We start from the raw sequence: 13079 nt of genomic DNA on the forward strand, positions 1-13079 counted from the left end.
TCAAAGGTTTGTTGTGAGGATAAAATGGGGAAAACTATTAGTAGTGCCCGATTATCAGGAAAGGTAGCAAAATTTACTAATATGGTCATCTTTAACATTTAGCTCCATTTAAAGTGAAAGTGAAGTCGCTCAGTCATGTCCGACTCTTTGTGACCCCATGAACTGCAGCCCACCAGGCTCCTCCCACCACGGGATTCTCCAGGCAAGAATACAGGCAAGAATACTGGAGCGAGTTGCCATTTCCTTCTCCAGGGGATCTTCCCAACCCAGGGATCGAACCCAGGGATCAAACCCGGGTCTCCCGCATTGGAGGCAGACACTTTAACCTCTGAGCCACCAGGGAAGCCCATTTAAGGTCTTCCCAATTGTAACTTCAAATCTAAAGATTGAAAGCTATCATGTACTCTCTTGCTAAGTCCTATCTGATTTCAGAGAAGATGACAATAATGATGAAAACATGTTATACTTTATTCCTACTGAGGTTCTAAATTTTCAAATCAATAATCACTGAGAAGCAGAACTGCACTCTAATTCAGAACCAGACTTCTGGTTCTTGGAACTACTTTGAATTCAGGCTACTTCATTTTACTAGCTGTGTGACTCTAGGTAACATGCTCAACCTTTCTGTGCCTCAGTTTCCTTACCTATGAAATGATAACAATAGGATCTACTTTACAGGTTTGTTATCAGATTTAATGAGCTGTACATGTATACCATATATAGGTGGCATACAGTAAGAATTCAAAATACATAGCTAAAATTTCTTTTCTTCAATCTCATAGAATCAGAGCTCTTATCAGGTCCACCCACTCTATCTGCAGTCTTTGAAAACTCCCCTTTCATCTCTCTCTCTCTCAAGAATCTCATTTTTAACCCATTTCCCCTTTGGAGATTTCCTTTCAATCTCTAGACCTGCTTAGGTATCCCTCAGCCTAAAAAAAAAAAAAAAAAAAAAAACCTCCTTCAGTTCTATATCCCCCTCTAACTTGCTGTTATTTTCTCTTCCTTTCTTACATAAATTTCTCCAAAGTAGAATACATTTGCTGCCTCTTCTCCTCCCCTTTACTCCTCAATTACCGTCAGTACAGGTCCCACCCTAACCACTGTACTAAAATAGTTCTTTCTAGAGTCACCCAATGGATCCTAACTGCCAAGTCTAATGTACATTTCCAGATGTATCTTTCTAGACCTCACTTCTGCATGTGACAGTTTCTTTTAACTCTCCTCCTCATAGACTTCCATGGCTTTATCCTCTCCTAGCCCTCTTATCTAGGAATATTCCTTACCTAAGACAAGGAATATTCTCCTTATCTAGAGGAATATTCCTTTACAATCTCCTTGATAAAACTTTTTCCTCTCCTAACTCCATTAAACCCTATTTACAAACTTACTAGTGGAAGAATTACAAGCTTTAGAGTCAGATGGATCTGATTGAAACTCCTGCTCCACCTCTTACCAATTACTGTAACAGTAGGTTTAAAACCTCTCTTAGTCTCAGTTTTCTCATCAACAAAATGGAAATAGAGAGATTTACTACAGAGTGCTATCATGAAAACAAAATATGGATGCAAAGTCATTCTATATTTTTTCTTGTATTATTTCCATATTTAACTGGTCTCAAGATCCCCTCTATTCTGCTATTCATCTCTCAAATTCATCCCCTCATCTCTGTTCCACCACTAATGATCCCACTTCCTGGTTAAAGACTGCATTTGCCAGGCAGCAGAATAGAAAATGGGCAAGGAAAGGAATAATGCACAAATTTTTCAAACAAGCAACTGATCCTTTAAAAGAAGCAAATCTGACCATATTACTCCCCTGCTTAAAATTCTTCAGCTTTTCAGCATGATGTAACAGGCTTTTCAGAATCCAGTCCTGACTTTGCAGCCATTCCCTTGTACCTTCTCTGTATTCCAGCCATACCAAACAACTTGCAATTAATGTGGGAAAGTCAACTTAAACCTACAACCTGAATCCACAATCCTACATTTTCTAGTCACTTCTGAACTCAGACATTTCTGACTATGAATACCAATTACTTTATACAGACACAAGTTTAACACAGAGATACAAGCAGTGCCATAGAGATTATAAAATGGAGCACATTCAGTAACATGACAGTGACTAGCAAAAACAAACAATTAACATTCATGAAAATAAGCCTTTACAAATAACATTTATAAAAGTTTCAATCATTAAAACCAGAAGAAAAAAAATAATTCCAGAAGATCTGGAGTCACTAGTTACCCAAGATTAACATAAATAAAACTTACTTTCCAGGCTAAACTGCAAAGACTCTTCACTTGCCTCAGTCTCAGGACTGACCAATTTCATTCTCAGACACAACTGATCACCCATTTCTGGGGCAGCCCCAGAATCTCCTTTTTCATTCCCAGGTATGGGATCGTTGGTCTCCACCATGCTTTCTGACATGACATCACTGGTCGTTATGGTGCTTTCTGGATAGTTGCTAATACCTGAAAGAAGGGAGGTAGGGGGAAGAAAGAAAGAACACTAAAATACAAACATGAAAAATAACAATTCAAAGTCATCAATTTGTCTGTTTGGCTCCACAGCTCTGCAGGATTGAAGAGGATTCCTAGGATAGATCCTGTCACAAGTATCAACAACTACGCACTAGTACTGACACCTGGTCTTAAGAAGAGCAACAGGATTCAGTTCCACTTCTGCATCTGGACAAAGGATGCTGCATGAGCCCTCAGCCAACCCACATCTGCCAGCATCAGGCATAGGTAGCAGGAGACTCCAGACGGCATGACTGTTACCTCCCAGCACTGACTAGAGAAAACAAATAGGTTAATGTAGAAGACTACTAGCTGCTTCAGGGAAGGAGGATCTAAATTTTCTTGCCCTGTCAAGCAGCAGCAGACTGATTAGCCAGGGTCCTAAGTAAACAGTACTTCTACCCTACCTGCTGTCCCTTTCTTATAAAACAGCTCTAAACCATTGTTTAACACTCAGATACTATGGCCTTGTAAGTAACAGAATAAAATCTTCACAGATATTCTTCCTTCCTTCCTTCACTGCATCCTTTCTTTCCTTTCATCACTGCTCACATTTCCTGGGAGTTAACTCACGGAATCGGACATCATATCCTTATTCTTCCTAAGACAAAAATCAATCTCATCAGGCAGGCCCAACTCCTCAGATATAAGAGAATCACTGGCACACAGAACAGTATCTCAGAAATTCTGCTTTAAACATCATTACATTTAATCACTCACCAATAGGAGTACTGTGTCTCTTGGGCTCCAATTTTAGGTGCCCAATAAGAGGTGGAGTTGCACCAGTCAATGGTGGAATAATATCACCTTCTTTAGGCAAAGTAAAATGAAATGGCGTTTCTGGAGAAAGCAAGAAACAAACAAACAAAAAAAAACCCGATGATAAACAAAAAGGAAATCAAAACAGAAGTACAAAAAAGGCAAAAGTGAGGAGAACTGCAAGAAATCTCTCAATTACTCTTTTCCTTTGCTCCCCAATTCTGCCTCATTCCCAACCCCCCTCCCCCTCATCAGGCCTCTCAACCAATGACCTACTGTTCTCTCTGCTCATCAACAGAACTGACACAAGGTGGACAACAAGGGAGCAGGCAAACAGAGGAAGCCCAAAAGCTTGGAGGCCCTGAGGAACATGGGGTCACAAGGAACACAAACATCTGAGCGCCAAGACAGGAAGGCTGGACGGTTTCAAATCTAGACATCTTAGTTTTGTGTAATGTTATCTCAAGGAGTTCATTTATAAGCCTTACCAATCTGTAGGATTTCTCTACGTTAAAGTCTGATGTTAATACTTATAACTTGCAATCTACTCATAGAGCAGACAAAGGATTTCTTGGGCTAAAAGGACTTCAAAATACTCATTGGTTCTAGAAGAAAGATATAGGTTTCACAATTCAGCAGTACTGACCAGTTCTAGGCCACAGCAGTGCAATAGTAACTCTCACATATATGAGCATTCTCATTGTAGACATACTGATCATTATCAAACATTTGTCTAGAAACAAAACTTTATTAACTAGGTCTCCATTCCAAATTTCTAATCAGAATTAGCAAATGGCCAAAATCACATTTTCTGAATTCCTATTTATCTCTTTTAACAAAATGACTAAATTTGGGAGAAAAAAAGAATTATGCCAAACTGCTATTCTTAAACCTGGCATGTGAAAAGTTGTACTTAGTTTCCTGGAATGGCTCAGAATAACTATAATATGGCTTACCCAGTCACTATGCCTTGTGAAAATTGTTTGTCTAATGTCCTTTCCACATCACCAAGCAATTCTCTGATTCCCAGGGGACATTTAGTGGATGCCGTACAAAGTTAATCCTGACACTGTCTACCCAGTTAGTGTTAGTCACTCAGTTGTGTCTGACTCTTTGCAACCCCATGGACTGTGGCCCACCAGGCTCGTATGCATGGACTTCTCCAGGGAAGAATGCTGGAGTGGGCAGCCATTCCCTTCTCCAGGGGATCTTCCCAACCCAGGAATCCAACCCACGTCTTCTGCATTGCAGGCAGATTCTTTACCATCTGAGCCAACAGGGAAACAGAGACAGCATCAAATCTCACAAATTAAAGGCTCAGGCCCACAAGACTGCCCCCACTTCAGACACCAATCAACAGTCCAGGCTATTATCTGTGCTTCTAACCTACCAGCTCTGTATCACAGGTTCCCACAAGGATGAAAAGTTCACATGTGCTGCTTAAGAAACTGTGAGGCACAGAAGTGGAAAGTCTCAACGTCCCATCTAACTGGCAAAGAATTCCACCATAATTATAGCAAAATGAAATGGGCTGGTAGGTAAGCATTCATTTCCTGGCAATTGTTTAAAAAGTAAGTCCTTCAAATTAATAAAGAACTTAAAGATACAGAATTAAAAAACAAATACACCTCACAAAGCGTCATACACTCTAAAGACTACTTTACAGAATTTTCATTTCCAGAACAACCATCTGTTCTCTCTCTTGACAGGAACTATCCTTCACATTATGATCAACCATTCAGACTTTTTAAGATCTGTATATAATCTTTAAGTCGAGCCTTCTACATGACAAACCAGAATATGCGAATGTAATATGCAAGAATTACAGAAAATTATTTATGAAAAGTTATCTTAGCACTACTGATCTGATGCATCACTACAACCTAATAGATACTGGTTTATACAGGTAGCAGTGCCATTATCTGGTCTTCAAAGCCTAATTTCTGGATTATTACAAGAGCCTATCAATTACTTTGCCTGCCTCAAGTCTCCCTTTTTCCCCAACCCACAATTCTTTCTGTTCAACAACTAAAGCAACCTTCCTACAAAACATGACTTAGATTGATAACGGTACTTAAGATAAAATGAAACTATAAAAATCTTTAATAATACAGAACACTAGGTCACTCAAGACAGTTCTTTACCATAACTCAGCAGAATCAGAAAAACGGTATCATACAGTTTGGGGCTTCCCTGGTGGCTCAGATGGTAAAGAAGTTACCTGCAATGCGGGTGACCTGGGTTCCATCCCTGGGTTGGGAAGATTCCTCTAGAGGAGGAAATGGCAACCCACTCCAGTATTCTTGCCTGGAGAATCCCCATGGACAAGAGGAGCCTGGCAGGCTACAGTCCATGGGCTCTCAGAGTTGGACACGACTGAGCGACAAGGCACATATCATACGGTTTTTACAGGAGGTAAAAGCACAGACTTAGGAATCAGGAGACTGAGGTTCCAGTCCCACTTCAATCATTAACTACCCACATGACTTTAGGAAGAAGAGACTGAACCCAACACCCCCTAACCTCCTTTTCAGCTCCTTTTCATTTCTTGTTCTAAAAGGGGGGGAAAAATATGAACATCAAATCTAATGAAAGGGAGCAATTCTGAGATGAAAAAAGTACTAATAATCACTCCTAGACAAGAGGTATAAACTAGAACCAGGAACATTCAAAGGTATGATCACCCATACTAATAGCCATGATGCTACCTTAACACTGCTTCTCATTTCCATTATCTTTAGAAACTTGCTTTCTTAAGTCTGTGTTTTGGTTTTTTGGTTTGTTTTGTTTTTAAATTATACTGACTTCGGGCATTCAGAAAGTCTGAATTCTTTTCAGCTAATATCAGACATGATATTCTAGAAATATTTCAGAAAGAAGCTATTATTCTCATTCTGGACTGTATAAAATAGATAAAGGGACTTTCCTGGTGGTCCAGTGGTTAAGAATCTGCCTGCCAATGCAGGGGACACGGGTTCAGTCCCTGGTCTGGGAAGATTCCACATGCGGAGCAACTAGGCGACACAACTATTGAGCCCATGAGCCGAAACTGCTGAAGCCCGAGCACCCTAGAGCTACTGAGGCCCGAGCACCCTAGAACTACTGAGGCCCGAGCACCCTGGAACTAGTGAGGCCCGAGCACCCTGGAACTACTGAGGCCCGAGCACCCTAGAGCTACTGAGGCCCGGGCACCCTAGAACTACTGAGGCCCGAGCACCCTGGAACTAGTGAGGCCCGAGCACCCTGGAACTAGTGAGGCCCGAGCACCCTAGAGCTACTGAGGCCCGAGCACCCTAGAGCTACTGAGGCCCGGGCACCCTAGAGCTACTGAGGCCCGGGCACCCTAGAACTACTGAGGCCCGGGCACCCTAGAGCTACTGAGGCCCGGGCACCCTAGAGCTACTGAGGCCCGGGCACCCTAGAGCTACTGAGGCCCGGGCACCCTAGAGCTACTGAGGCCCGGGCACCCTAGAGCTACTGAGGCCCGGGCACCCTAGAGCTACTGAGGCCCGGGCACCCTAGAACTACTGAGGCCCGGGCACCCTAGAGCTACTGAGGCCCGGGCACCCTAGAGCTACTGAGGCCCGGGCACCCTAGAGCTACTGAGGCCCGGGCACCCTAGAGCTACTGAGGCCCGGGCACCCTAGAGCTACTGAGGCCCGGGCACCCTAGAGCTACTGAGGCCCGGGCACCCTAGAGCTACTGAGGCCCGGGCACCCTAGAGCTACTGAGGCCCGGGCACCCTAGAGCTACTGAGGCCCGGGCACCCTAGAGCTACTGAGGCCCGGGCACCCTAGAACTACTGAGGCCCGGGCACCCTGGAACTAGTGAGGCCCGAGCACCCTGGAACTAGTGAGGCCCGAGCACCCTGGAACTACTGAGGCCCGAGCACCCTGGAGCTACTGAGGCCCGGGCACCCTAGAGCTACTGAGGCCCGGGCACCCTAGAACTACTGAGGCCCGGGCACCCTAGAACTACTGAGGCCCGGGCACCCTAGAACTACTGAGGCCCGGGCACCCTAGAACTACTGAGGCCCGGGCACCCTAGAACTACTGAGGCCTGGGCACCCTAGAGCCAGTGCTTTGCAACAAGAGAAGCCACCACGAGAAGCCTGCTCACCACAACTACTGAAAGCCCAGCAAAGCAACAAAGACCCAGCACAGCCAAAAATAAATGAAACTTTTAAAAAATAAAATAGACAAAGCACACAAACTACAACTTTCCCAGTTAAAGGTTTAAGATGTATATACGTTGAACCAATGTCAGAAACTGAATACCCGTAAGGAAGAAACCACCACGCTTTTTTAGAACATGATTTAACTGTGTAAGGTAATCAAAAAAGGTCCCTGTACTTTAAGGCCACTGTCGAAATATAAAAATATGGAGCAAGGCTGGGACTTAAGTAGAAAATACCAGATTGGTACAATTTTCTAAATACTTAGAAAATTCATGCTAATTACACCTGAGTTCTAAAGCTGATAAAAACCTCAAATGGTCTCTGATTCCACAAATAATTAAAGCTACAAAAGAAAAAAAACCATATTTTAATTACTGGCTGCTCACAAACATAAATCCAAATTCATTTTCAGTCCTGATGTAACAAGTATGAAGTTCTTGCCTACCTTCCATTCCAAATTATACTTTGGTTGGAAACACAGAACAATTTACAATCACACTTACCACTAGAGCTTTCACAGAAGCTTTGTGAAGCCTGGGCAGAGGCTTTCTCCAGTTGCTGGGCCTCGACACCTGAGTCCACGTGCTCTGCCTTAGCCACTTTTGAGTCTTCCCTTAATGTGCTATCGGTTCTCTCTTGTGGTTGGGTCTGCTGCATTTCCTGCTCAGGTCCTGGAGTACCATCTGCTCTCACTAAGGTCAAAGGAGGCTGTGAAGAGTCTGCCTCTACAGGTTCCTTTTCTGCAGTCACTGACTTCTGATCTCCTTCATACTCTGCACTCTTTTCTTCTTGGATATCTGCTCTATTCTCAGTACACGGTTCTATTTCTGGGGCATCATCCTCCCACGACTGAGAATCTGAGCATTTCTCCACTCCCTCTAAAGGTTCAGAAGAGACATCAACTCTGGGAGATGGTTCCTTCACATCTACAATGACAACACTCGAGTCCTCTGAAGTAGCTTCTTCCCATGCTTCCTGATCCTTATGTTCCAATTCCTGTTCAAGTACTGGAAGCTTCTGGGGAGAATCAATACTTATCACACTGGCTTCAACTTCCATAGCTTCCTGGCATTCTTGTTTGGGGACTTCCTTCCGAAGACCCAGCCCTTGTGACTGAGTTTCAGTCAGAGAAAGATGCAATGTGACACTCTCTGTATTTTCTTCTTTGGGCTCCTCGCATTGACTTTCACAAGGCGTCTCAGGGATTTCTTCCACCTCAGACCCTGAAGACCCCTCCTCCGGATGATGTTCTTTAATTTCTATAGCTTCCTCCTGATCTAACACACTTGAGAGTGCCTCAGATCGAGTAGCTGGAGAGGGAACCGCCTGACTACCTGAATCACAAGTGAGATCAATACAAACGTCTTCCGCTACAGGTTCTTCTCTGCCTTTGCAACTGGCAGATAAAATACTAATGTCATCCCTGGTTTCTGTGTTATCCCCCTTTGCTTTATCATCATTCTGCTTCAGTTCTACTTGGCCCTCTTGTGCAGGATCAATCAGGATACTATCATTTTCAGCACGAACAAGTTTAGAATTGAGAACCGGAGACATGGGTTCAGTATCCTCAATCTGTGTATTTTCTCCATCTTCATCAATCCTGTGAGAACTCAAGCTTTCTATCTTTGGGGACTGGCTATACTCACTTGTAGAAAGCATTAACTTACAAGAATCCCCTGTCAAAGAAAGTCCCAGATCCTCAGTGGAATTCTTTGGTTCAGTCTCTGAAGCTTTAGAACACTCAACAGTCAAAGATGAACTATGCAAATCTCTACCCTTCTTCTCATCACTTGATCGTTCTTCCAAACTTGGAGATGGAATGAAGATATCCTAAAGAACAAAAACAGACAAATAATCATTCCTTCATAATCGTATTTCTTTTATACCTAGTCCTTCAATTCTAAAATTTCTAAATCAGTTACACAAGAACTTTAAAACTCTAGGGCCATAACCTCAGAAATACAAGTCATAATCACCAGTCTTTTTTTCATCAACACAAGGCAATGTTTAATGCTGTTCTTGTGAATCATTGATCTAGAATAAGCACAATCCAAACAAAAACCTACAAGTATTCAAGTAGGTAGAAAAACACTTAAATTTACTGCGTATCACTACTAAAACCACGCCATACCCTGTATGATGGGCCGTTAATCACGTACGAATCACGTGAACATAAGCCTACACAGTCCACTTCAGGTCTCACAAAGTGGGAACACATATTGGCGTAACTCAGAGATACTGCAGGTTCAGTTCCAGACCACCACAATAAAGCAAGTCACACAGGTTTTTAGGCTTCTCAGTGTACATAAATGTTTAAACTATGCAGTCTAAGTGTGTAATTGCATTGTGTCTTTAAAAGATGTACATACCGTAATTAAAAAAAATTTTTTTTAAATACTAAACATCGACTGACAATTCTGGATTGCCACAAATCTTCTATTGGTGAAAAAACAAATTATCTACAAAGCACAATGAAATGAGGTATGCCTGTTCTTATTTCATGTCCCACTATTTCAAAACGTGCTGGCACTCACAAAGCAAATGTTAAAATGCAAAGTTTATGATAATCACATTAGTCAACAGACACCACTACACACCAACATGGAAGGCTGAAGGCAGTAGTAAGATCACATCCTGTTGGTGAGGATGTGGAACAACTACAACTGTCAAACTGCTGGTGGCAATGCAAAAGCTACCACCACTGAGGAAGACAGTTCGGTTCTATCTTACAAAGCTAAACATACATTAGTGTTACAATACGATCCAGAAATTGTACTTGTAGTTATTAACCTCAAAGAAATAAAATCATAAGTCCACACGAAGATGTGTACACAAATGTTCACAGCAGTATCAAACATCCAAAAACTAGAAGCAACCCAAATGTTCATCAAGAGGTGAATAAATTGGGGATATCCATATCACAGAATAGTACTCAACAATAAAAAGGATTAAAATATTAATACATGCCAGAACGTGAATGAATCTCAAAAATTAGCTAGGCTAAAAAACTCACACAAATCATCATACACTTATCATTCCAATTATAAGAAATTCTTGAAAAGACAAAACTGTAGTGATGGAAGGCAGATGACGGGTTGCCCAGGGTAGAAGAGGGTATCGGGAGGGTGCGAGGAGGGATCAATTGTAAAGGATTATGAAGAAGCTTTTTAGGGTGAGGAAACTGCTCCATCCTTCGATGGGGATGATGGTTACACATTTGTATACAACTACCAAAATTCATCAAACTATACACTTAAAATGGCAGTCTCATTTTATGTAAATAACATCTTAAAAAAAATTTAACTCAAAGCTTAATGTTTTTATGTAAGAATTTACATTTAGGGTGTTGTTTTGCTCAACATAAATGCTAAAAAGCCCTAGACATAGCTGGTAAGGCATTCATTTCCTATGATTTTTAAGAGAATCAAAGTATGTTGCCAAACATTCTGTGCATTCATTAACTTCTGATATTTTAATGTTTGGTCTATTTACCCTTTCAGGTTCATATACTCCTGCATAAAATTGGTTCAACATTTCTAATGGCAATTTGACAATCCACAACAGCCTTGAAACCTTATATACTTCTAAACAAAATAATTCCATTTCCAGGAAATTATTTGATGAAAATACACTGAGATTTAGCTACAATGCTGTTCAATACTAAAATTATTTAGAAAAGGCAACAATATGAAATATCCTAAATATCTACAGGTAGGAGATTCATTTAAAAATTATGATACACCTAACACGATGGAAGACTTTATAACTTACATAAAATTGTACATGACTATTAAAAAAATATATAGAAAAACAGGCTATGCATTAAATAGAAACATTTTCTAGTTAAAGAAGTATATGAATATATATTTTATTGTGGTCTATACACTTTTACATAATTTCCATGTTTTTTAAGTTATTAATAATACATACCATTAAAAAGTTACAAGCAGTTATTTGAGACAGGATAACTGATGATCTTAGTTTCACTTTTTTGTATGTTACACACATTTTATAAGAAATTATGTATTTTTTTAAACAAAAAGTCAGTCAATTCACAAAGGCTTATAGATAAGACATTGCTAATAAAATTATAAATAACAGTTGTTTTTGAAAGTCAAACTCATATAAAAATAACTACCTCAAAGTGAGCATTTACAATGTGCAACCACCACCTCTATCTACTCTGAAAACATCTTCATCACTCCAAAAGGAAATCTGATACCCATTAAGCAGTTGCCCCCATTCTGAATATGCTTTAAGAGTTATCAAAGTAAATATTTATGTGATTTTTTTACAGAATTTTTTCAATATATGTATAATTTCTGTCAGCAAAGTAAAATTTCAGGGGCTAACCAGCCTAACAATAAACTTTATTTCTTAAAGGCTGACTGGATCTAGTATCTGGCCCCTAATAATCTCTGAAGGCTTAGTCAGAATAAAGTTAAGTGGGGGAAAAAAAAAAAACCCTCAGGGCTCTGAATAAAGACTAATGAAGAACTGTCAGGACTTTGATCAATGAGTCAACCAGTCTAGACTCAATACAGACCTAAATCCATAGTACTCAAGCAGTCAAAAACTGGTCTCACACAGAGTTTAAAAGCCACTAATAAAATTGTCTGTATGTGTATCAAGAATGAGAAAGTGTTAAATATCAAACTATTTTCTGCTAATCCTCTCCTCAGCCCTCACACCCTGGTGAAGGATCAAAAAGGCTATGCAGTTAACAAATATATTAGGGAAAAAAAGAAAGAAATACATGAAATTACCTTTATCTCAGTTTTCTCTTGAGTAATCATTTTATTATAAACAAACAGATCTTACAACATCAAAATTAGGTTGACTTGGACTCCCATAACCAATGTACAGAAAAAAAAAAACCAGATGTACAAAGGTGAGCCATTAAGAATAACATAAGGAGTTTGATACACAATGAAAAAGTATGGAGCTTCCAAATAAAAACAACGGATTTAATACATAGATTAACTTTTTTCCAAAATCCCACTAAGGAAATGGTACAGCCAATTTAAAAAAAATAAATAAATTTTCAAGAAAAAGAACACAAAGAAAAGATAACCACAGTAAAATTTTAGAAGAGTGGTCATCTATTCAGCAGACTAGTGAAAACTTAATTCCTAAGACAGCAGTGGAGAAAGCTAAGATGTAACCCAAATTACACCGCAGAATCACCATGCCCCAAAAAAGATTCAGGACTTGGCAGCAACCCAGGTAACTCCGGAAGTGGTGATGAGGGCAGAGCTAAAATCAGGAGGACTGACTGGCTGGCTGGAAATCTATTTAAGAAGCAGTTTAATCCCCAGATCCTCTCTCCCTGGCCCTTGTCCTCCCTGGAGAGAGTAAAACAGAACATCCCTGAACTGGAGGACAGGGGGCAGTTATTAGAAAGTACCATACTGGAAATAGGGAGGTTAAATGAAAATTGACATTGAATAGAACCTACACCTGTCTCTCAACACTCCCAGTCCCCTTTCATCATAGATTTCTAAAGTAATTGCAGACAAGAGGGAACCTGAACAAGATGAGATAAATCAAGATACTGACATTAGGAGACCCCAGAAACGGCCCTACAGATAACACTACAGTAAATACCAGAAACAAGA

The 13079-nt window shown here is 40.6% G+C and overlaps 1 protein-coding gene across 6 annotated transcripts in view; it reads right to left on the reverse strand.

Annotated features, from left to right (window-relative positions):
* The window catches only part of TP53BP1 (tumor protein p53 binding protein 1), an 88607-nt gene that overhangs the window by 35363 nt on the left and 40165 nt on the right, over positions 1–13079 (reverse strand). For 4 of the 6 annotated variants that reach the window (XM_061159239.1, XM_061159242.1, XM_061159241.1 and 1 more), the window contains 3 exons: positions 7965–9291; positions 3246–3365; positions 2274–2477 (listed from right to left, as the gene is read on the reverse strand). In XM_061159239.1, coding sequence (XP_061015222.1) covers positions 2274–2477; positions 3246–3365; positions 7965–9291 — 1651 coding nt within the window. Of the gene's footprint in view, positions 1–2273; positions 2478–2650; positions 3198–3245; positions 3366–7964; positions 9292–13079 lie in introns of those variants that run through there. The other 2 variants (XM_061159240.1, XM_061159243.1) reach the window with 2 other exon arrangements.

The sequence above is a fragment of the Dama dama genome, chromosome 13, assembly GCF_033118175.1.
Source record: "Dama dama isolate Ldn47 chromosome 13, ASM3311817v1, whole genome shotgun sequence".
NCBI lineage: Eukaryota > Metazoa > Chordata > Mammalia > Artiodactyla > Cervidae > Dama > Dama dama.